The sequence below is a fragment of the Aquarana catesbeiana genome, linkage group LG07 (assembly GCF_042186555.1).
Source record: "Aquarana catesbeiana isolate 2022-GZ linkage group LG07, ASM4218655v1, whole genome shotgun sequence".
NCBI lineage: Eukaryota > Metazoa > Chordata > Amphibia > Anura > Ranidae > Aquarana > Aquarana catesbeiana.
This window is the reverse complement of record NC_133330.1, coordinates 319,547,466-319,572,844: the sequence shown is the minus strand read 5'-3', so window position 1 is coordinate 319,572,844 and position 25,379 is coordinate 319,547,466. Positions and strand designations below refer to the sequence as shown.

The 25,379-nt window shown below is 42.7% G+C and overlaps 1 protein-coding gene across 5 annotated transcripts in view; it reads right to left on the bottom strand.

Moving 5' to 3' along the window:
- The window catches only part of NEGR1 (neuronal growth regulator 1), an 839,131-nt gene that overhangs the window by 340,493 nt on the left and 473,259 nt on the right, over nucleotides 1-25,379 (bottom strand). For all 5 annotated transcript variants that reach the window (XM_073593743.1, XM_073593747.1, XM_073593744.1 and 2 more), the window contains exon 4: nucleotides 24,517-24,648. In XM_073593743.1, the coding sequence (XP_073449844.1) occupies nucleotides 24,517-24,648 (132 nt within the window). The remainder of the gene's footprint in view (nucleotides 1-24,516; nucleotides 24,649-25,379) is intronic.

Sequence of the window (25,379 nt, the reverse complement as noted above, 5' to 3'; positions counted from 1 at the left end):
CTTTGTTTCCCTGCAAAGGTAAAGCATAACGGGCTGCTATGCATCGCATAGTAGCCCATTATGTGTCACTTACCTGACACAGGAGCGATGTCACCGCTGTCCCCTCTTCCACGAAGCGTCCATCTTCCTTCCGGGTATCGCGGCTCCGGCACTGTGATTCGCCGGAGCCGCAATTACATCACTCCCGCGCGCATGCCATGAACGGCATCATCGGCGTTAGAAACGGCACGCTCAGTGCGCCTGCGCGCCATTCTCTACGGTGCATGAGCCGTAGACATCGGTGCCTGTCTTTTGCAAATATCTCCTAAACCGTGTAGGTTTAGGAGATATTTCTTGCACCTACAGGTAAACCTTAATCTAGGCTTACCTGTAGGTAAAAGTTGTCTGATATGCCCCGTACACACGATCGGATTTTCCGACGGAAAATGTGTGATAGGACCTTGTTGTCGGAAATTCCGACCGTGTGTAGGCTCCATCACACATTTTCCATCGGATTTTCCGAAACACAGTTTGAGTTTGAGAGCAGGCTATAAAATTTTCCGACAACAAAATCCGTTGTCGGAAATTCCGATCATGTGTACACAAATCCAACGGACAAAGTGCCACGCATGCTCAGAATAAATAAAGAGATGAAAGCTATTGGCCACTGCCCCATTTATAGTCCCGACGTACGTGTTTTACATCACCACGTTCAGAACGATCGGATTTTCCAACTTTGTGTGACCGTGTGTATGCAAGACAAGTTTGAGCCAACATCCGTCGGAAAAAATCCTAGGATTTTGTTGTCGGAATGTCTGAACAAAGTCCGACCGTGTGTACGGGGCATAAGGGTTTACAACCACTTTAACCTCCCTGGCGGTTTTCCCGAGTGTGGCTCGGGGTTAAAATTCAGTACCATTAGCGGTAACCCCGAGCCACACTCGGGATCGCATTGCAGGATCCTGGGGCGGCGTTACTTACCTTGTCCCCGGGATCCTGCGATGTCCCCCGCAGTGTCCGAGGGCTCCGTCCTCCTCCGAAGCCTCTCCGTGCCAGGCTCCGTTCCCTGCGAGCGGCGCGACGCACGGGGGCGGAGCCTGGCGGCAAATTCAAAAAACTGTCAAAATCATAACACATACAGTACTGTAATCTTACAGATTACAGTACTGTATGAAATTATTTCACATCCCTTTTGTCCCCAGTGCTTTGTCCAATGCCCTGCATGCAGTTTTACATGATATACACTGTTCTTTCTGCCTGGAAACTGGAGATTGTCCATAGTAACCAAAAAGTGTCCCTTTACGTCAAAAGTGGCTTTAGACCAGCTAGAAAACAGCTATAATAAATTAGAACACTTGCAGAATTGAGCGATAGTGAATTGTGGGGAAATTTATTTTATTACTATTTTTTTTAATTTTTTTTAATTATTTATTTTTATTTATTATATTATAATTTATGTTTTTGTGTTTCAAACTTTATCATACCCGGGATATCTACTAGACTCTGGTTTGGACAGATTTAAGTGTGTTATTGTTAAGATTTACAGACCTACAATATAAAACGCCAAATTTCCATGCAAAATAATGGTACCGCTTTCAGCACCTAAAATCCGAAATAATCATACCGCCAGGGAGGTTAATAAAGATTTTTCTTTTGTTTGTTCACTTTGCCACATTGGAATAGAAAAAAAATAAAATAAATCTAAAGTTTTCAAGTCGACTGATTCAAAAGTTTTGAATAGAAAAAAAAAACGGTAAATTCAAAGAAAATTCTAAAAATTCTGAATACGAATTTCTGAATACAAATTGAACGAATCAACCGAATTTAACGAAACGAAATAACTAGATTAATGAATCGAAACAAAACAATTTTTTTTTGTCATGCACATGTCCACATCATATCATGGGGCCCATTTTAGAAGAACACTTATCGGAAGTCTACATTTACAAGAAAACCGGTCCCGCAAGGCAGAGCCTGATTCCCGAACTATGGAAGAGTTCTATTTACTAAAGCCTAATCTTGCATGAGCTCCGATGTTTGCTTTCTGCTGCTACACTGCACAGGATGATACATTTAATCAATCCACTCATCCTGCATTTTCACAACTCATTTGATGCGGCTTAGTCAGCCGTGAAACATGTTAACCGTCCTCTTGGCTCGGCGGCCTCGGCGGCCCCCGAGATCTGTTGAGTTTGTTGAAGTGGATGCACTCTCTCTTTAATTCATGGTCCCAATCCACCTTCCTGCCGCACTGGATGTCACTTCTAGCAGAAGGTTTAAGATGGAGGGAACAGAACAGGCGGGGACGGTGTGATTTGCAGCTGTAATCTTTCCCGAAAATTACAGGAATGTGCGGCCAAATTAAATCACGTTGCTCCGTTCTCCAGCTCAGCAAGTTCTGAGCTGCAACATATTTTCTGAAGTGTTGGGAGAAGCGAGACAGGCTTTTCTGTCTGGTGCTAAATTCCCTGTCTGATACAAACAAACGTAAATGCAGAGCACGGGAAAAAAATGATACAGTTCGGGAAAACAGAAACGAGCCGGATGAATGACCTTTGTTGTATTCCGAGACGCGTTTCACACTTTTAGTTTTCATTTTACATCTGTATTGGGAACGTTCGATCTACGTATTGCTGCTAGGTATGAAGGAAGAGCTCTGTGAAGTACAATTTGCTTCTAAACTCAACACAATAGCAGAACCCAATGCAAATTTAGAAAAAGAAAATCTTTCGGATAAAAAAAAAAAAAAATCATGCATTTTTATTAGGTAGAATATGTTCTATTGCTTGCCGGTTCCTGTGGTCTAGGCGAATCCCATTATTACTAATGAATGGCTGTCCACTGGAAATAATGAGGAATCGCACATTTGGATATTTGCCAAAAACACCTCTGCTGCTTAGATTAAGCAGAAAAAAAAAGGGGGGGGGATCTAGCTATATAAGCCAAACTACGAGTGCATCAAAATATCTAAAAGCATAAAGTTTTATTATACAAAAAAAAAAAAAGAAAAGCTTTTTTTTTTTTTACAATTAAAAATCCATACACCATATATGCATAGTAACAGTTAAAAACAATTAAATATTGTGCTTATGGTTGAGTCAGCCACATATACAAAAAGAAAAAAAAGGGGGGAATCGGACTATATAGGCCAAACAAGGAGGGCATCCACATATCTAAAAGTCTGGGGTGACGTAATTTGACATCGTGGAAGGCTGTTAGGTAGAGCATAATATGCTTGTTGAGTTCAGTAACTAGCAGTAATAGAGCAAATACCTTAGTTGTCTAGCTGGAATTGATATTATTACATTTCTATACATTCTTATGTTAACCACTCGCTACCCAAGCTAATTCTGACACTTCTCACATACATGTAAAATATGCATTTTTTTTTTTACTAGATAATTACCTAGAACCCCCAAACATTATATATTTTCTAAAAGCAAAGGCCCAGGAGAAAATAATGTTAGTTGTAATTTTTTATGTCATTTAATATTTGTATAGTGGCTTTTCAAGCTCAACATTTTTTTTTTTTTTTTTTTTTTTAATACACTTTAATGAATGTTACTGCACAAAAAACACAATAGAATACCCACTTTTGTAAAATAAAAAAGATGAGGTTATGCCGAGTAAATAGATACCTAACATGTCATGCATTAAAATTGTGTACGCTCCTGGAATGGCTCCATATGGGGAGATTTAAAAGGCTTTACAGGTTACCAGTTTGGAGTTGTAAAGGAGGTCTGGTGCTGGAATTATTGCCCTTGTTGTGACATTTGTGGTGATACCTCACATGCCTTGTACTGTCAATGTTTACATATGTGTATGGGACTGATGTATAAGTTCACCTTTTGCGCATGGCCGGGGGGGGCGGGGGTGGGGCAGAGGCACTTTACATTTTTTTGTTATTTATTTTGTCCCTTGTGATAGCATGGGCCATGATAGCTCCTCTTTATGGAGGTATATAGGGTCTATTAGACCCCACATCTTTCCTCTGGGGAAATCCACCTTCTCCAGACCTCTTACACACCATGCCCATTGCCACACTGCTGAGCAGCCAATGATGTGAAGGACAGGCTCTGATGTAATAGGGGAACCTCTGATGTGAAGGAGAGGTTCTGATGTGAAGGAGAGGTTCTGATGTGAAGAAGAGGCTCTAATGTGAAGAAGAGTTTCTGATGTGAAAAGGAGGCTCTGATGTGAAGGAGAAGTTCTGATGTGAAGGAGAGATTCTGCTGTGATGGGGAAACCTCTGATGTGATAGGGGAACATCTGATGTGAACAGGGGGCTTCTAATGTGAAGGGGAGATTCTGATGTGAAGGAGAAGTTCTGATGTGAAGGAGAGATTCTGCTGTGATGGGGAAACCTCTGATGTGATAGGGGAACATCTGATGTGAACAGGGGGCTTCTAATGTGAAGGGGAGATTCTGATGTGAAGAGGGACTTTGATAAGATGGGGGGAACCTCTGATGTGAAGAGGGAGCTCTGATGTAAAGGAGAGATTCTTATCTTAAGAGAGGGTTCCGATGTTATGGGGGAACCTCTTTTGTGAAGTAGGGGCTTCTAATGTAAAGGAGAGACTCCAATGTGACGAGGGGCTCTGATGTGACAGAGGAACCTCTCATGTGAAGGGGGAGCTCTGATGTGATGGGGGAACTTCTGATGTGTAGCTCTGATGTAAATGAGAGATTATCTTAAGAGAGGGTTCTGATGTGATGGAGGAACCTCTGTTGTAAAGAAGGGGCTTCTCATGTGAAGAGGAGCTCTGATGCGGTGGAGGAACCTCTGTTGTGAAGAAGGGGCTTTTGATGTGAAGAGGAGACTCTGATTTGAAGAGAGGGGGGCTCTGATGTGATGTGGGGGACTTTGGCTGTGAAGGGGGTGCTCTGATATGATGGGGGGGGGGGATTTTGGATTTAAAGGAGGGGCTCTGATGTGATGTGGGGGGACTTTGGATGTGAGGGGAGGACTCCGATATCATGGGGGGCTTTGGATGTGAAGGGGAGCCTGATGTGAATGATGGACTCTGATGTGAAGGAGAGAAGAGGAGCCTCTAAAGTGAAAGAAGGACTTTGAATGTGAAAGGGGGGTGGGCTCTGATATGATGGGGGGACTTTAGATGTGAAGGGGACCTGCTGATGTGAACAGGGGCCTTTGATGTGATGGGGGAACCTCTGATATGAAGAGGGGTCTTCTGGTGTGAAGGAGAGATTGTGACGTGGGGGGGGTCTGATATGATGGGGGGACTTTGGATGTGAAGCGGGTGCTCTGATATGATGGGGGGGATTTTGGATGTAAAGGGGGGGCTCTGATATGATGGGGGGGACTTTGGATGTAAAGGGGGGGCTCTGTTATGATGGGGGAGACTTTGATGGTGGTTGTGTGCATTGTCCCAGGCTCAGGTTCCCCATTGATACATGTGGACCTTCTTGCTCGGTGATGTAGAATCATTAATACAAGTAGCCGTGTTCCGAAGACAACATATGAATAGTGAAGCGCAGTCAGGTCCTCCTGATGAACATTCCGCTCTGTACACTTTTCCTTGTCGGGGGGCAGCTTGCCAGGTGTTACCGCCCCCCTTTCATCCTGCCTATAGCCTATAATCCTCTCCTATACATAGTATAGCCATTCCATCCATTATACTTGACAGCTTGCCAGGCCGGCATCAGAGGACGGGTCAGTAAGCGATGTGAACATGACTTTGTGTAAATAAAATAAAATCCTAAAGAACATGAAAGCAGCTGCTGCACCAAATTGGAGATGATGTGCCCACCATACAACAACAGGCACAAGCAATAAACAATCGTTCCGTTACAGAGGAGGTCAGCTGCAAGTCACTCGCAATACAAGTCTCAGTTAATGAGCGTAGCGTGCAAAATGACCCCGCATGTATAGAGCGCCACAACATAAATGAAACGCATAATTCAATATACAACAATTATTCCCAGTACACAGCAAAGGCTAATCTGCAGCAAACATCTACAGAGAGAGCTCCCCGCCGCTTGTTGTGTGAGATTTGCATTGAGACCGGCTGATTGGACAATGGAGGAGAAGCTGCATACTGATGAGGTCTTCCTTCTGCTTACTCTACCCTCTCTTCCTATTCCTCATTGTCAGAATATAGCAAAGCCTGATTGGCTTGTGGGGCCAAAAGTCTCCACATCTGCAGGATCTATAGTGTCTTTATATTTTAAACCAGCAACATACTTAGGGGTCACCTTTTCTTCAAGCCAAACCCGAACACTTTAGCGGCGCACAGCAATTTTTGTTGTTGTATAAACTATACATATATTTTGCTATTAAAAAACATTTCTAATCATATGAAGTTAATAAGAAGAGTCCCCCTTTACACCAGAGTCCACAGAGTTCCCCTTTTACATCTGAATCCACAGAGTTCCTATTCACTGTAAGGGGGGACTCTGCAGACTCCGATGTAAGGGAGAACTCTGGGGCCTCTAACATAAGGGATGCTCTGGGAACCCTGATCTAAGGGGAAACACTGATGTACGAAGAAGACTCTGATGTAAGGGGGAACACTGTGGCCTCTGGTGTAAAGGGGTGCTCTGATGTAAGGGGTGCTCTGAGAACCCTGATTTACCTTAGTGACAGACACTCTCAGCTTAGACAACTGCAGCCAGCAACCCTGCTGGGAAGCCATAGTCCAGTCTGAATAATGTGTCCGGGTTTCAGGCAGTCTGAAACCCGGATGCATGATTCCAAAGTGTCCGGGTGAATCCCGGACAGGTGGCAAACCTAAACATACTGTAGATGCTTGAAGGAATAACTGCAATCTAATTAGGAATGTCTACCATCTGCCTGAACTTCAAGAGAAACTGCAGTCTGCTCACATCATTTATAATAAAAACATCTTTGCCATTCTGAAGCTTCCATCCAACTAATTTGCATGTCTAAGCTGAGAGTGTCTGTTACACTCTCTTACACTTGCCAAATATGCTGCATAATTCTCCCTCGCTTATGGCTCATCCCTCCTCCCTTCCTGGCAAACTCCCAAGAGAGTGAGAGAGAGAGCTGTACGTGATGTCATAAGCCTAGGCTTATTACCTTATTGTGCATTAAAAAAAGAAAACAAATAAAATTAGACATGCTCTCTGCCAATAGAAGTTAACCAAAAAGTGCATTCTATGCATCCAAAAATATAGAAAATATACCAAATCAAATCATTATTATTCAACCAAAAAATAAAATAAAAGCCTCACGCATGTGTCCTGCTTCTTAATATAGGGGGTCAACAATGCCAAGAGTTGGTGAAAGCAGGGGTCCGTTATCCGGAGATAATTCCAAAAATCATCCGGATTATTCTCCTGGAGCTCCCGCAGCAAAGGCATATGACATAATTGGTCACCATTAATAAAGCAACCAATTTTTGGTCCAAGAAATCCTCTTCCTCCTGTTCCTGGACTGGACTTGGGTGAAAGCAATAACTCCAAGGCCAATAATAAATAACACGTTATCTCCTCCGATTCCTCAACATGGCTGGTTGACGAACGGCCGTTCAGAAACGAACTGAAAAGCGCAAAATGAAAAGCGCAAAATGAAAAGCACGAATCAACACTCAAACTTCTACTAACATGAAATTAGCAGAAGGAGCCCAAAGGGTGGCGCTAAAGAGCTGAAAAACCACGTACTACGTCACTACGTTCTTGTTTGTTGGTCGACAATTCCTTGCTGTTTGTATGCAAGACAAAATCCAGGCACACGCCTTCAGACAATAGTCTGAGGTTCTGTCTGCGGAAAATCCGATCGTGTGTACGAGGCTTTAGAAACACCTCCCAGGGAACCCTTTGATCACCACTAGTGTTAACCCCTTCCCTGCCAGCGTCATTTATACAATAATCAATGCATTTTTATAGCACTGATCGCTGTATAAATTCACTGGTCCCAAAAAAGTGTCCAATCTGTCCGCCACAATGTCGCAGTCCCGCTAAAAATCGCTAATCACCGCCATTACTAGTAAAAAAAAAAATAATAATAATAATAAAAATGCAAGAAATCTATCCCCTATTTTGTAGACGCTATAACTTTTGCGCAAACCAACCAATATACGCTTATTGCGATTTTTTTGTAACCAAAAATATGTAGAATACATATTGGCCTAAACTGATGAAGACTTTATTTATTTATTTTTTTAGATATGTATTATAGCAAAAAAGTAAAAAAAATTTTTTTTCAAAATTGTCGCTCTTTTTTGTTTATAGCGCAAAAAATAAAAACCGTAGAGGTGATCAAATACCACCAAAAGAAAGCTCTATTTGTGGGGAAAAAAGGACATCAATTTTGTTTGGGTACAACGTCGCACGACCGCGCAATTGTCAGTTAAAAAAGTCTAAAAAAATCTGAAAAAAGAACAAAGGGCGGGACTTTGAATGAGGCAATAATTGTCAGTTAAAGCGACGCAGTGCCGTATCGCGAAAAAATGGCCTGGTCATTAAGGGGGCAAATCTTCCAGTCCTTAAGTGGTTAAACTCAATGGCTTGTTTTACAAGGTGATCGTTTACAATCACTTTTAGGGCCATAAAGATATTGAGGAGGGGGAAGCAGAAAAGTGTCCAGATCTTTACAGAAGCTGGTAAATTCGGTGGATTGCCCCTTTAAGCAATTGTAGAAGCTTTTTCACAGTTTTTCTTAAATAAATTTAATTAACAAAAAAGCATTAACATTACTTATCGCCTCTAAACTTTATTTTAGACAGAATTACTGAAGTGGAAAAAAAAAGCAGCCGCTCATGTCATGCTTGTTTATTTCCACAATTTCCCCAACAAAATGTTTTTACAGCGTACTGTCTAAAGGATGTTTTTTTTTTTTTTTTTTTTAAATACATATTGAGCATCATTTGGTAATTATGTTTTTTTTTTTTTTTTTTAAGGCGTATAATTTGTAGAAATTGAGAGGAGCCTTCTGTAGTTAATGAATGCACCATATAAGTACAGAAGATGCTTCATGTGAAATGAGGGAATTATTCTAAGTGGATAGTCAAACCGCTTTTACCAAGAGGGAAAGTAAAGAGTATACAAATTATCCTTCATAAATCAGCATCCGCCTAATAAACCCTAATGCAATAGCTAATACAATTTATGACGGTGAAATAAAATTAGATTACGCTCTGAATATTTAATCTGCTCGATCTTTCCTCTGATATATAGGACTTTCTTTCAAGCCATAAGTCCCCTCTGTGCTGCACATGTTGCTCCTGTAAAACAGTCTATTCATCACTTTTTTCCGCTACCGATGACTTTCCGAAGAACTCGGGTCCGTAAAGATTTCACTCTACAACCTCCAGAAGATCGCCAAAATCGCCTTCTATTCCAACCTGAGTGCATTTACCACTAAACGGGTGTGTGCGTCTATCTTCCGTAACCTACAGTCAGGGTGGTAACCACTTGCCGACCTCCCTATAGAAGTTTAAGAGCCCTTGCACACTGGGGCGGTTTGCAGGCGCTATTGCGCTAATAATAGCGCCTGCAAACCGCCCTGAAAGTGCCGCTGCATGTATTCCTGTGTGAAAGCCCCGAGGGCTTGCACACTGGAGCGATGCGCTGGCAGGACGGTAATAAAAGTCCTGCTAGCAGCATCTTCGGAGTGGTGAAGGAGTGGTGTGTATACCGCTCCTTTACCGCTCCTGCCCATTGAAATCAATGGGACGGCGCGGCTATACCGCCGGCAATGCGCCTCTGCAGAGGCGCTTTGCGGTGGTTTTTAACCCTTTCTCGGCCGCTAGCGGGGGGTAAAACCGCCCCGCTAGCGGCCGCATAACGACGGTAAAACCCCGCTATTAATAGCGGGGTTTTACCGCCGACGCCGCCCCCGCCCCAGTGTGCAAGGGCTCTTACTGCTACAGGGTGGCCGCTGTGCGCAGGATCACTTAACCACATCACCCCCGGACCATTTGGCTGGCCAAAGACCAGAGCACTTTTTGCGATTCGGCACTGCGTCGCTTTAACTGACAATTGCGCGGTTGTGCGACGTGGCTCCCAAACAAAACTGACATCCTTTTTTTTTTCCCCACAAATAGAGCTTTCTTTTGGTGGTGTTTGATCACCTTTGCGGTTTTTATTTTTTGCGCTATAAACAAAAAAAGAGCGACAGTTTTGAAAAAGACGCATTATTTTTTACATTTTGCTATAATAAACATCCCAAAAAATATATAAAAAAACTTTTTTTTTCCCTCAGTTTAGGCCGATACGTATTCTTCTACATATTTTTGGTAAAAAAAAAAAAAAAATCGCAATAAGCTTTAATTGATTGGTTTGCGTAAAAGTTATAGCGTCCACAAATACTGGATAGATTTATGGCATTTTTATAAATTTTTTTTTTTTTTTTTACTAGTAATGTGGGCGATCAATGATTTTTATCGTGACTGTGACATTATGTCGGACAATTTTGACACATTTTTGGGACCATTCACATTCATACAGCGATCAGTGCGATTAAAAATGCATTGATTACTGTGTGAATGTGACTGGCAGTGAAGGGGTTAACACTAGGTGGCGCTGTAGGGGTTAAGTGTGTCCTAGGGAGTGATTCTAACTGTGGGGGGGAGGGGCTACGTGTGTGACACATCCAGAAAAAAGAGGAGAGGACACCTTAATTCATCCAAGAATAGGTTCAGGGGAAGACGGATGGGGGAAAGGGGGATTTACCACCCAATGAAGCAATTAATCAAATTAATTATACCCCTAAGGTTACCCAAATCATTTGTCAATTAACTCAATGGTGTGTAGCTAACAGGCTATCAGATAGTTGTTCAATGGACCATAAAGATATATATGAGAAAAAAGAAAAGGGGGCAAGAGGAGGCCTCCTAAAAAAGATGGTCCGCTCAAGAACAAACTGTTGTGAACCTGAAAAAACTTTATTGTGTCAATTTACTAAATAGAAACATAATCCACTAACCATGTATATTTAAAAATAGGGCAAAGAAAGTCCTATTGTGTGCTGGTGGCCACCACAGACATTACACATACATCAAAATTTCATGCACTCCCACTCATCAAATTAATGTCACTGAAGACCCGGGTCTGTACAATTTTCATGGGATTCCAGAGCAAGGAGATGGCTTCATGAATAATAGACATTCGGTCCTTCTAGGATAAAGTGCAAGTGCTGGTGAAAAACAAGGGTCCCATACAGATGTGAGCCAATAGCTGATTAGGCATATATGTGTGTCAACCGACAAGGAGAAAGGGGGGGAAAGAGCGTCCTGATTGATTAGTGAACGACTGCAACTCCAAGGGGGGGAGGGGGAGGAATGGTGGAGAGGGAGCAGCCTCACATGTGTAGCATTGAAGATAGACGGAGGATAGCCATAGATAAAGTGCCTCCTATATGTAAGGGTACATTTTTAGCTCACCGTCTGACGTCTTCAGTAAAGTCAAGGGCTGCTGATAACCGCACTCATGTGGGTAAAAGACACGTTCATGCGGCGTATATGTTTATTGTAGACGTAAGCTGTTACTTCCAGGTATCCTCCAGCAAGATGTGCGGTGAGTCACAAGGTTCAAACATACTGACATTTCATACCTAGTAGATTAAGCAGTCATAGGGAACACTCAGAGTCAATGTTCACCACAAAGGCTCCGTCTGATGTCCAAGATCAGGTTGAGACAGTTAAAATGTTCACATCCAATTTCGGGAATGTCCTTGTTGATGTGTGAAAGTCTGTGTGCCACCTGCACATAAGTCAGATGCTGAGCGCTTTCGCTTGTTTCCAAGCTTCCTCAGAGCTAGTGTGGTATCAGTAGCTGAGTGTTTAAATAGCCTTGTGGCTAATGTTCCATTTCCTTTTCCTTATAATCAGCACCTGAATACCCTGGCCTGACCTTAATTACAATCACCAAAATGTGCCAAACACACTCATACACACATCTATACAGACAAACCATTAATGGTAATGGATATATAGGGATTCAATCTGATCGGCTTGTGTATGTGATCAGATTTGAATATTACATCTCCCACCATATATCATAAGATAAGAAAGGGCTTGTCAAACAGTTACTATTAATACACAGGACCCACGATCAGAAAGTGCTGCATTGTTGATCAAGCCTGTGCATAAGTGGCCGTGTGTTAAACAACAGTGGGATTATGATGATAATATCATATAAGGGTGAGAGGGAACAGTCTATTGTTCCAATTAAATTAAATTGCATCTCACATACAAAAAATAATAGATAAATAAATCATCAGTCAAAAGGTAAATATCCCCGCAGTTAGTTCACGGCCACATAGTAGACAGACAAAAAATGGAACAATAAAAGTAAAAAACGCAGCAAGCTTTGATTCTGAATAAAATGAATTACAGCTACATCCTGTGTATTGTCATCACTACATGAGATAGGGATATTATTGCTGGTAAAGTCGCACATAATGACTAAATATAGAGTGATTCCAAATGGTCTAAAAGTGCAGTTACGTTTGAACATTCCAGTGTCCCTATCCCCACATAGGGCAACAATAAAGTATATTGTGCAGGTTATTATTTTAAATATGAATGTCCATAGTGAAAGACATTACAGCTTTAATCTACTCAGTTAGTATATAACCTGTTGATTAACATGAACTGAAATGAGATAAAATCGCAAATGACTATTTCTTATAAATTGCATCTCACACACTAGGTATTATCATCCATGTGGTAGTCAAGGATATAATTATAGATCAAATTGCATACAATCTATTTTTCTTAAAAATTATTATCGGTCAACAGTCAGGAGAAGATGTGGATCCCCAAGCCAATCAGGCTTCGGACAAGAGCAATTAGATTATTTCCTATTGAATCATTGTTCCAAAAAAGGGGACAAATTGAATTCATTATTTAACCCAGAAGGCTGCATACTGTTTAAATAGAAGATCCACATCTTCTCCTTCTGATATAGGATCTTATCGAAATCTCCACGTCTATGGGGTAAGTTAAGTCTGTATATACCCTTGACCTTAAGGCCATCTGGTTTGCCCTCATGTTTTTCTAGGAAATGCAATGACAGGGGCCGGTCATCATCCTTGTTGAGGATACTCTGGATGTGTTCGCCAGTCCTGATTTTTAGTTCTCTTTTGGTTTTACCAACATAAATAAGGCCACACGGGCAAGTCAACATGTAAATTACCCGTGTGGTTGTACAGTTAATGAAACTGTTGATTCTAAACCGTCTTTTATTGTCAGAACTGGCGAACACATCCGTCCTGTCCACATACCTACACACAGGGCATCTGCCACAACTGTACATACCTCTCAAGGGTGGAAGGTCAGTAAGCCAGCTGCGTTTTTTAGGGCGGGTATACTCAGAATGCACCAAACGGTCCCTCAGATTGGTTGCTCTACGAGCAGTGAGCAGGGGTTTTTGGCTGACAAGTCTTCCCAAGATGGGAGCCTCAGACAGGATATGCCAATGACGGCCCAAAATTTCTTTAATTTGGTCCCACTGGGTACCAAATTTGGTAATAATTCTTAGGGGAGGGTGATCTGAGGTTTTTCTCTTTTCTTTGGTGGAGTTCATCAACAGGGACGATCTATTTGTCTGCAGTGCTCTTTTTTTAGCACGTCTAATACATGTGTGCGAATAGCCCCTGTCGCGAAATCTCCCATGTAAATCATACATTTCTCTATGGAAATCCCCTTCCTCTGAGCAGTTCCTTCTTGCGCGGAGGAACTGTCCCACGGGGATACCCCGTTTTAGGGATGTGGGATGATGGCTAGACGCCAGCAGCAAAGTATTTGCCGCTGTGTCTTTTCGAAAGGTTTTTGTATGTATCTTATCATCCTTTACAAACACAGTGAGGTCCAAAAACGACAGTTCATTGGCGTCATATGTATATGTTAACTTGATGTTACGATCATTGTCATTAAGTTCCTCTATGAATTGTGTCAATTCAGATGGCAGGCCATCCCAGATCATAATAACATCATCGATGTACCTCAGCCACAGGCGACAGTGGCTGAGGTACATCGACGAGGGGTACACACATTCAGATTCCCAAAAGCCCAGATGCAGGCATGCGTATGATGGGGCCCATGGGGCACCCATCGATGTGCCTCTAATTTGTTTGTAATATGTCCCAAGAAATTGGAAGTAGTTATTTTCTAACATAAATAACAAAAGTTCAATGATAAATTCGTTTTGCCCAGCTAATAATGGGTATTTTTTATCCAAAAAGAATTGTGTCGCTGCTAGTCCCCATCTGTGCGGAATCGATGTGTATAGCGACTCTACATCGATTCCGACCAGTAACATGCCCTTAGGTAGCGATATATCTGCCAGATGCCCCAAAACATCTCGTGTGTCCTGAACATACGATGGTAGTTCATGTACGAGTTCTTTAATCAGTAAGTCCACATACTTCCCGACCCTTTCAAGGGGACCCTTCACAGCTGACACTATCGGTCTTCCCGGGGGGTCGGTGATGGACTTATGTAGTTTGGGGATGGTGTATAAAGTGGGGATGTTGAATTCACTGACACTGAGGTATTCGCATTCTTTTTTGATAATTAGACCTGCCTCAAGGGCTAGTTCAAGTTTAAAGTTTAAATCTGAAACCATTTGAGGAAATGGATTCTGGTGTAGCCGTAAATATGTGGACTCATCACGGAGGAGACGCATGGTTTGTTCCTCATATAGGGTATGGGACATAAGGACCGTATTACCTCCCTTGTCACTTGCTTTGATGACAATATCTTTTGCGTTCTCTAATTCCCGTAGGGCCCTTCTCTCTTCACGACTGAGATTATCATATCCTTTATACTCCCAGTTGACACCCGCAAGATCCCTTTTTACCTGTTCCAAAAAGAACTGAATATGTCTATGTTTGGACGGGGGGGCATTTTTTGAGATTTAATCGTCAATTGGGGTGGACGAGGGCAGCTACGTGATGACTGGGTGATTTCCCCTTCTGAGTTCCATTCTTGATTTTCATCAAGAAGGGCGATCAGGGCCTCAAGAGAATCACGTTCTTGTTTGTCTAGCTGGTCCATGTCTGTATCTTGAATATCCCTCTTTGCGTGCCAGTACCTAAAAATTAGTTTCCTCAGAAACAAATTGATATCTTTAAAAACCTCAAATTCACTCATCGTTGTGGTGGGAGAGAATGTGTGTGACACATCACTGATCACCGCTCCCGATTACAGGGAGCTGTGATCAGTGTCCTGTCACTAGGTAGAACGGGGAAATGCTTGTTTACATTAGCATTTCCCCGTTCTTCCTCTCCGTAAGACGTTCGCGGGTATCTCTGCGGACATCAAGTCCGCGGGACCCGCGATCCTACTCACGGAGCTCATGGCGGGTGGCACGGTGGCAAATTCAAAGGGACTTACAAGTACGCCCATTTGTGCAGCCGTGCCATTCTGTCGACGTATATCTACATGCGGCGGTCGGGAACCGGTTAAGGCCCGTACACACGATCGGACTTTTTAACAACAAACATGCAAATTAGCTGTTTTAAGGCAACATCAGACCGTGTGTACGCTCCATCGGACAAACTTTTTCGGTTTTCATCGGACTTTTGTTAGCTGTGCGAACGGACAAACTTTCCGGCAACAAAAGTCCGATGGAGCAAAGTCCGATTGTGTGTACAAAAAACCATCGGACTTTTGTACAAACTACAAACACGCATGCTCAGAACCAATGCAAAAGATCAGACAATACAGAAGCTGACCAAAGGGTGGCGCCGGGGAATTGAACGTCCTCTTTTTGAAGTGTCGTCAGTACGTTGAAACGTCACTACGTTCGTGTTTGTTGCCGAAAAAGTCCTGTTGTGTGTATGCTTAATTCGTTTACGGCCAACGCCCTTTGTACAAAAATCCACGGGAAAGTTTGTACAAAGTCTGATCGTGTGTATGAGGCTTTATATAGATTATATTGTCAAAAGTATTGGGACGCCTGCTTTTACACGCACCTGAACTTTAATGGCATCCCAGTCTTAAGCCTCGTACACACGATCAGACTGCAAACAAACTTTTCCGTGGATTTCTGTCCAAAGGGCGTTGGCCGTGAACTTGGTATGCATACACACAGCAGGACTTTTTCAGCCAACTTTCACCAAATCACGTGGTTTTTCAGCTCTTTTTATCGACACCCTTTGGTCAACTTCCGTATTGTTGTCTGATCTTTTGCATTGGTTCTGAGCATGCGTGTTTGTACTTTGGGCTAAAGTCCGATGGTTTTGTGTACACACGATCGGACTAGCCGACGTAGGACTTTTGTTGCAGGAAAGTTCGTCTGTTTGCACAGCCAACATTTGTCCAATGAAAACCGAAAAAGTTTGTCCAATGGAGCGTACACACGGTCGGATTTTTTCCTTAAAACAGGTCATTTGCATGTTTGTTATCAAAAAGTCAGATCGTGTGTATGGGCCTTTATATACACTATATTGTGTATGAGGCCTTATATAGATTATATTGTCACAAGTATTGGGACGCCTGCCTTTACACGCACATGAACTTTAATGGCCTCCCAGTCAGGGGCGGATCCAGAGTCTAGTCTCGGGAGGGGCACTGCCAGAAAATATATTTTTTTGGGGTACATCTATCGGGGAAATGGCTGGTGTTGGCGCTTCAATCATCACAGCACCATGGTTGTTATGGTGTCAGGATGATTGAAGCGCATTATTACTATTATTACATTGTTGTAAAAAATTAAATAGTTTAACTCACCATAATGCAGAATCAGTGGGAGCCCCGAGTGTGTCACTTGCCACGTCACCTGTCACCAGATGCAGATTGTCACTTGCCACGTCGCCTGCCACATGTTGCGGATTGTCTCTTGCCACGTCGCCTGTCACCAGATGAAGATTGTCACTTGCCACCTGCTAAGGTGGTCTCTTGTGTCCCAGAGACAGGCAGCAGAGAGATGTTGTAATCCCCATTAGTATAGAATCCCCCCTCAGTACAGAGCCCCCATTAGTATAGAATCCCCCCTCAGTACAGAGCCCCCATTAGTATAGAATCCCCCCTCAGTGCAGAGCCCCCATTAGTATAGAACCCCCCTCAGTGCAGAACCCCCATTAATATAGAATCCTCCCTCAGTGCAGAACCCCCATTAATATAGAATCCCCCCTCAGTGCAGAACCCCCATTAATATAGAATCCCCCCTCAGTGCAGAGCCCCCATTAGTATAGAACCCCCCTCAGTGCAGAACCCCCATTAATATAGAATCCCCCCTCAGTGTAGAACCCCCATTAATATAGAATCCCCCCCTGCACATGTCAACTACATATACGTGTGCTGTGCTGTGCAGTGCACTCATACTTGTTAGTTAGTAAGTTACTGCTGTCTGCTGTATTATTGTAAGGAGGCGCCACTTCAGGCTGTGTCACGCTGTCACCGGCGTCACGTCGGGACCGGGTAGGTCGGCTCTGAGAGACTCGAGTCCGACCTCCGACGTGACGCCGTGACTCACTCACACACTGCAGTGTGACTGACGTCACTCGTTGCTAACGCCAGGGCCGCCTGGCGTCTAGCAACGAGTGCAGGGAAGAGGCTCCACCCACCTCCTTCCTTCAGTGTCAGACAGTGACCGCCGCCGCCCGTACCACACGCGAGTCTCTCTCTCGGCGCCGCTGATCGGCACATGTGAGAGAGAGACTCGGGCCGGCAGCGGAGCGGCAGCCAGGATACAATAACATTCAGAGTGTGCTATTATTTCGGGGGGGGGCAATTGCCCTGTTGCCCCCCCCCCTGGATCCGCCCCTGCTCCCAGTCTTAAGCCCCGTACACACGATTGGACTTCAAACAAACTTTTCTGTGGATTTCTGTCCAAAGGGCATTGGCCTTTTGTCCAACGGACTTGTGTACACATGATCGGAAAGTCCGACAACAAATGTCCGATGGAGCATACACACGGTCAGACTTTCCGACAACAAGCCCACATCCAACATTTGTTGTTGGAAAATCCGACCGTGTGTACGGGGCATAAGTCCGTAGGGTTCAATATTGAGTTGGCTCACCCTTTACAGCTATAACAGCTTCAACTCTTCTGGGAAGGCTTTCCACAAGGTTTAGGAGTGTGTCTATGGGAATGTTTGACCATTCTTCCAGAAGTGCATTTGTGAGGTCGGGCACTGATGTTGGACGAGAAGGTCTGGCTCGCAGTTTCAGCTCTAATTCATCCCAAAGGTGTTCTATCAGGTTGAGGTCAGGACTCTGTGCAGGCCAGTAAAGTTCCCCCACCCCAAACTCGCTCATCCATGTCTTTATGGACCTTTGGGAACACCTTTGGGATGAATTAGAGCGGAGACTGCAAGCCAGGCCTTCTTGTGAAGCATCAGTGCCTGATCTCACAAAGGTGCTTCTGGAAGAATGGTCAAACATTCCCATAGACACACTCCTAAACCTTGTGGGCAGCCTTCCCAGAAGAGTTGAAGCTGTTATAGCTGCAAAGGGTGGGCCAACTCAATATTGAACCCTACGGACTAAGACTGGGATGCCATTAAAGTTCACATGTGCGTGTAAAGGCAGGTTACATAGTTACATAGTAGGTGAGGTTGAAAAAAGACACACGTCCATCAAGTCCAACCTATGTGTGTGATTATGTGTCAGTATTACCTTACATATCCCTGTATGTTGCGGTCATTCAGGTGATTATCTAATAGTTTCTTGAAGCTATCAATGCTCCCCGCTGAGACCACCGCCTGTGGAAGGGAATTCCACATCCTTACCGCTCTTACAGTAAAGAACCCTCTACGTAGTTTAAGGTTAAACCTCTTTTCTTCTAATTGTAATGAGTGGCCCCGAGTCTTATTAAACTCTCTTCTGCGAAAAAGTTTTATCCCTATTGTGGGGTCACCAGTACAGTATTTGTAAATTGAAATCATATCCCCTCTCAAGCGTCTCTTCTCCAGAGAGAATAAGTTCAGTGCTCACAACCTTTCCTCATAACTAAGATCCTCCAGACCCTTTATTAGCTTTGTTGCCCTTCTTTGTACTCGCTCCATTTCCAGTACATCCTTCCTGAGTACTGGTGCCCAGAACTGGACAGCATACTCCAGGTGCGGCCGGACCAGAGTCTTGTAGTAGGTGTCCCAATACTTTTGACAATATAGTGTATATGAGATGCTGCATTTCCAGGTAGTGGGCGGGAACTGATCAGCGAGTAGCGCAGACTCAATGTCCGCCGCCACCTGCCGATCATCAGCCACAGTGACAGAACTACAATCTGCCTATGTAAACAAGGCAGACTGCCGTCCTGACAGTAGGCAACAACATAGATATTTGCCGGCACACCATGGATCAGCACAAAGTGGCGTCCAAACGAGTAGTTTATTGCGTGATCATAACACAAGATGCAAACCTTTCTTGTGTTGTGATCATGCAATAAACTACCCGTTTGGACGCCACTTTGTGCCGATCCGTGGTGTGCCGGCAAATATCTACGTTGTGACTTGAACCAGTATCCAGCTGGTTGTTGCTGCAGCACCCAAACCTTGAGAGCTTATACCAGGAGCGTGTGCGATGGGAATATGGAGTATTACTGACAGGAGGGAAGGTATGGACCCTGTGTCTCTGCTAAGCCGGGACTAGGATCCATGTCTTCTCCCAGTAAAAACACCTCCCACATTTTCAGAAAACACTGGTCAGGCACACAGTTAACCCTTTGATCGCCCCCAATGTTAGCGCCTTCCCTGCCAGTGTCATTTGTTACAGTGGCAGTGCACATTTTTAGCACTGATCACTGTATTAGTGTCACTGGCAGTGTTAATTTTAGCAGTAAATTTCGATTTAGCTTTAGTCTTAGTCTTAGGACTAAAATGGCATTTTAGTTTAAGTCCCATTTTAGTCTTCGGCAATTGTTTTAGTTTTACTCATATTTAGTCGACTAAATCTCCAGTACATTTTAGTCGACTAAAACTAATTTTAGTCATCTAAAATCGAATACCGTATATACTCGAGTATAAGCCGAGTTTTTCAGCACATTTTATTGTGCTGAAAGTGCCCCCCTCGACTTATACTCGAGTCAAGCAAAGAATGACATTTTCCGAACCGACTTTGGAGCCCCGTATCTCGGGACTACTTGGTGCTAGGTGTGCAAACCCAGAGGAACTAGCACTACAACATATCCAAAGCTGAGGTTCCTAGCACCAAGTGGCCCCGAGATACGGGGCCCCAAAATCGGTTCGGAAAATGTCATTCTCTGCTGCAGAAGTGCTTGACATTTTCCGAACTGAATTTGGAGCCCCGTATCTCGGGACCACTTGGTGCTAGGAACCCCACATTTGGTGTGCAAACCCAGTGGAGCTAACACTACAACATGTTCAAAGCTGGGGTTCCTAGCACCAAGTGGCCCTGAGATACGGGGCCCCAAAGTCGGTTCATAAAATGTCATTCTCTGCTGCAGAAAAGTGCTTGACATTTTCCGAACTGGATTTGGGGCCCCGTATCTCGGGGCCACTTAGTGCTAGGAACCCCAGCTTTGGATATGTTGTAGTGCTAGTTCCACTGGGTTTGCACACCAAATTTGGGGTTCCTAGCACTAAGTGGCCCCCAAGATACGGGGCCCCAAATCGGTCAACTGTGTCCATCTGCAGCAATGTCATTTTGGGACCCTTTGGGTCCAGAGACCCCAAATTTTGGCTGCAGCTAGGGGGCATCTAGGAACCCTTAACTACCGAGTTTGAAGTTCGGGGGACCTATGGCTGCAAATGGGCACAGTGAGGCTGCAAATGGGCACAGTGAGGCTGCAAATGGGCACAGTGAGGCTGCAAATGGGCATTGTTGACCCTCTTTTCCACTTACAGTAGCTGAGCATTTCACACCCTTGGCTTATACTCGAGTCAATAAGTTTTCCCAGTTTTTTGTGGTAAATTAGGTGCCTTGGCTTATATTCGGGTCGGCTTATACTCGAGTATATACGGTAGGTGTAAATAAATTGTAATGCATTAGTTAACATTACTCTACAATTTCCAAACTCATTATATACGGCTGGAGTGAAAAATCTAATATGTTATATATTATGGTATTGAGGTATGAACATGCACTACAGACCAGTGTTAATTTTGAAGTCAAATTTTTAATTTATTTTTAGTCTTAGTCTTTTGACTAAAATGGCATTTTAGTTTTAGTCGTATTTTAGTTGACTAAAATAATAATCATTTAGTCGACTAAAATGTTTTAGTCGACGAAATTAACACTGATCACTGGTCCCCAAAAAAGTGTCAAAAGTGTCAGTTAGTGTCCGAATGTACGCAGCAATATCACAGTCCTGCTATAAGTTGCTGATCGCCGCCATTACTAGTAAAATAAATAAATAAATAAATAAATAAAAATATCCCAGAGTTTGTAGACGCTACAACTTTTGCGCAAACCAATCAATATACACATATTGGGATTTTTTTTTTTTTTTTTTACCAAAAACATGTAGCAGAATACAAATTGACCTAAATAGATGATGGAATTCAATTTTATTGGATATGTTTTATAGCAGAAAGTTAAAAAAAAAAAAAATTCTAAATTGTCTGTCTTTTTTTGTTTATAGCGCAAAAAAAAAAATGCAGAGGTGATCAAATACTCAAATATCACAAAAAAAAAAAAAAGCTCTATTTATGGGAAAAGATTGACTCTACTATAGGCTCTGTCTACAGGGCAACGAATGACACCATAAAACTACACAATTGATGCACAACGTATGCGTGTGAAAAACGCAAGGTGCAGGTAGGAAGTTTTTTTTTTTTCTTAACGCATTTACTTGTTTGTGGTGTGTTAACGTGTTTTGTGTTAAGGCAGCCTATTCAAAATGAATGTACTTCCATCACGCCACCCTTATAAAAAGCACATAACCCTTTTTTGCTAATGCAATACACTAGTACGTTGGAAGGGGCATTAAAATTAGTACCACAGCGCATATTATGTTGTTGAATACAGAAAATGTACTGTATGTGGCCCTACTGAAGAAATGTCCCCTTACTTTGTGTCCCAGGACCGAGTAGTCACCAGGACAGGAAGTGATGGAATATCTCTCTGGTGGGGACAGAAATAAACATTTATCTCCTATGGAGACACAGATGGTAATAAAAATCTGATGGGGGGGGGGGGGGGTTCTAGCCTCCCCTCAGTATGCAATGCAATGCCTTTTTTGCAATAAAATAATAAAAAAAAGGTTAAAAAAATATCACCCGGCTGCTTACAGTCTTGTTTAAAGGGTAAGTCCACTTTTGTGGGGAAAAAATAGCAAATAAAAAAAATAATAATAATATAGCGTATACAAGAGCTGCACGATTAATCATTAAGAATCTAAATCGCGATCTTTTTCTCTTCCCGATCTTCAAAACAGCATGTCAGGATTCTTTCTAATAAGTGCAGAGAGTTCTCACAGCTGGGAAAGAAAAAAATAATAATCCGGGCAGTCGGTGAGGCGACCTGCAAGTCGTGCCGCCCCTGTGTGAACCGGGGCTAAATGAAGGAATAATAATAAAGTAACCATTTAAAGACCAAACCTTTTCTGACATTTGTTGATTACAAAAAAAATAATTATTTTCTGCTAGAAAATTACTTGGAACACCCAAACATAATATATATATTAGCAGAGACCCTATAGAATAAAATAGTGGTTGTTGCAATATTTTATGTCACACCGTTTTTGCGCAGAGGTCTTTCAATCTCAATTTAATAAAAAAAAATACACTTTAATGAATTAAAAAAAAAAAAAACAGTAAAGTTAGCCCAATTTTTTTGTATAATGTGAAAGATGTTACACCGTGAGAATCGTGATCTTTATTCTAAGCAAAAAAATATTGATTCTCATTTTAGCCAGAATCGTGAAGCTCTAGCGTATACAATTGTTACACAAGTCATATTGTAATTGAATGTTATTAAAAATGACCTTTCTTTTTCAATCTGCGGATCTGTCATTTTCTGTGAAATGCAATATGGCTACCTGGAGGTGTTCTGTATACCATCTGCCCCCCAAAAATGTAATTTCCTGCTTGTGGGATTGGCTTACTGATTAGATTTTGGGCATCCCCTGCAACAGAAATTTCATTTTTGCTGAGATACTCCCAAAGGGAAATCACATCTAAAGGGATGCAGACCAGTGGCGGCTAGTGGTTTTTTGTTTGGGGGGGGGGGGGGGCAGCAAACAACCTCTGGCTCTAATCAGGTGCTTCAAAAAACACACCCCCGCCATAGGAATTCATAATCCTGGTGTCCTGGAAGGGACCAGGCATATGGATAGGGAGGGTGGCGGCCTTGGATAGAGGAGGCAGTGCAAGTGCGCCCACAATGGACGGGCCGCCCCTGATGCAGACCCTTCCACTGTCCTCATTAGAGCCCTGCAGGTACAGCAGCTGATAGGTAATTATAAAGTAATTCCCATTCATACTTATTTTGCACATTGAGACAGAGAAACAAACAGCTATTTCTTCAGAATAACAGAAGGTAGGAATTTGCAACAAAGCTTAGTGAAATCCTTGCAATGTACAGAGATCACCCAGAGGAGAATGTTTTTTTTTTTCTTTTTCTCAGCAAAAGTGGAGTTACTCTTCAAAGGGTAACTCCACTTTCATGGGAAAAAAAAGTAAATAAAGAAAAAAATATATATATATAGCGTATACAATCTGCAGCCGCTGTAATTTTCTGTAAAATGCAATATGGCTACCTGGATGTGTTCTGTACACCATCTGCCCCCCAAAAATGTTATTTCCTGCATGTGGGATTGGCTTACAGATTAGATTTTGGGCATCCCCTGCAACAGAAATGCCATTTTTGCTGAGATACTCTCAAAGGGAAATCACATCTAAAGGAGTGCAGACCAATGGCGGCTGGTGTTTTGGTTTTTTTGTTTGGGGGGGGGGGCAAACAGCCTCTGGCTCTAATCAGGTGCTTCAAAAAACACACATAGGAATTTATGCTCCTGGCATCCTGAAAGGGGCCGGGCGCATGGATAGGGAGGGCGGTGGATAGTGGAGGCGACGCAAGTGCCCCCACAATGGACGGGCCCCACCCCTGATGCAGACCCTTCCACTTTCCTCATTAGAGCCCAGCAGGTACAGCAGCTGGTAGATAATTATAAAGTCACTCCCATTCACACTCACTTTGCACATGGAGACAGAGAAACAAACAGCTATTTCTTGAGAATAACAGAAGGTAGGAATCTGCAACAAAGTTTGGTAAAATCCTTGCAACGTACAGAGATCACCCAGAGGAGAACGTTTTTCTCAGCAAAAGTGGAGTTACTTCAAAGGGTAACTCCACTTTCATGGGAAAAAAAAATAGCAAATAAAGAGAAAAAAATATATATGGTGTACACAATCTGCAGCTGCTGTAACTTTCTGTAAAATGCAATATATATATATATAACACAGTATGTGTACAGAAGGCCCCGCCCCCCCCCCCAGAAACATCATCATAACTCACGCCTAAAGGGATGCAGACCCTGCCACTTGCCTCATTAGACCCCTGCAGTTGCAGCAGCTGATAGATAATTCTAAAATCACTTCCATTCGCAATCACTTTGCACATGGACACAGATAAAGAACATAAATCCGGCAGATTGTGAGATTCTATTTTTAAGTTTAGGAACAATTAAATGGTAACTTACAGTTGACTATGACGTTCACTTTCTTAACATCAGAATAGGGCACTGCGTTCTCAGCCAAGCACTCGTAATCACCCGCCTGGTCTCTCGTAATCCCGTATATGTCCAAATACTGCCCGCTTCCGAATGGTTTAGCTGCAAGAAAAAAAAAGAGAGAAAAAAATAGAATTAATAGAGGAAAGAATAAAGAAGCGTCTTGGTTTTCTCAGCATATTTACAGTCTGTGTACTGTCTGTCATTAATAGTAATGAAGGCTTTTAGCAGATTTGTAAATTCATTTGAAATTGGTAACGGAGAGAAGTTGTATTTATAGCTGAATTTTAATCTGCTTGAATTTAGCTTTCCCTGGTTCCTTCCCTCCACTCTCATCAACATGCTAATGAAGTTTTTAAATAAAACCTGTTTTCTCTACATACCTTGTTTTAGACTCAGCGTTATCAATGCTAGGTCTCTGTGCTCCTCTATGCAATGCAGGTAGGTCATGGCTGGTGGGAGGGGCCAGCAGGGTACTATACATACATAGCTCCCAACTGTCCCTGATTTCGAGGGATTGTCCCAGATTTGGAGCAATGTCCCTCTGTCCCTCTTTACTTATTTGTCCCTCATTTTGGTCTGATCTATATAGTTGTATATAAAATGCACTTTTTATCAATCAAAAAGTATTTCCCAGAGCTAAACCTTTCATCTGATTTTTAAATTGCTGCATTTGTAAATTTCAGAAGCCAATATAAAGAAATAGTAGTGGTAAAAAAAAAATTAGTGATGCCAGTCAGTGCTGGCTTTCAGTGCCCATCAGTGCCGCCCATAAATGGTAGAACAGACACAAAATTTGGGACTTTGAAGGCAAATAATTTAGAAAATGATAT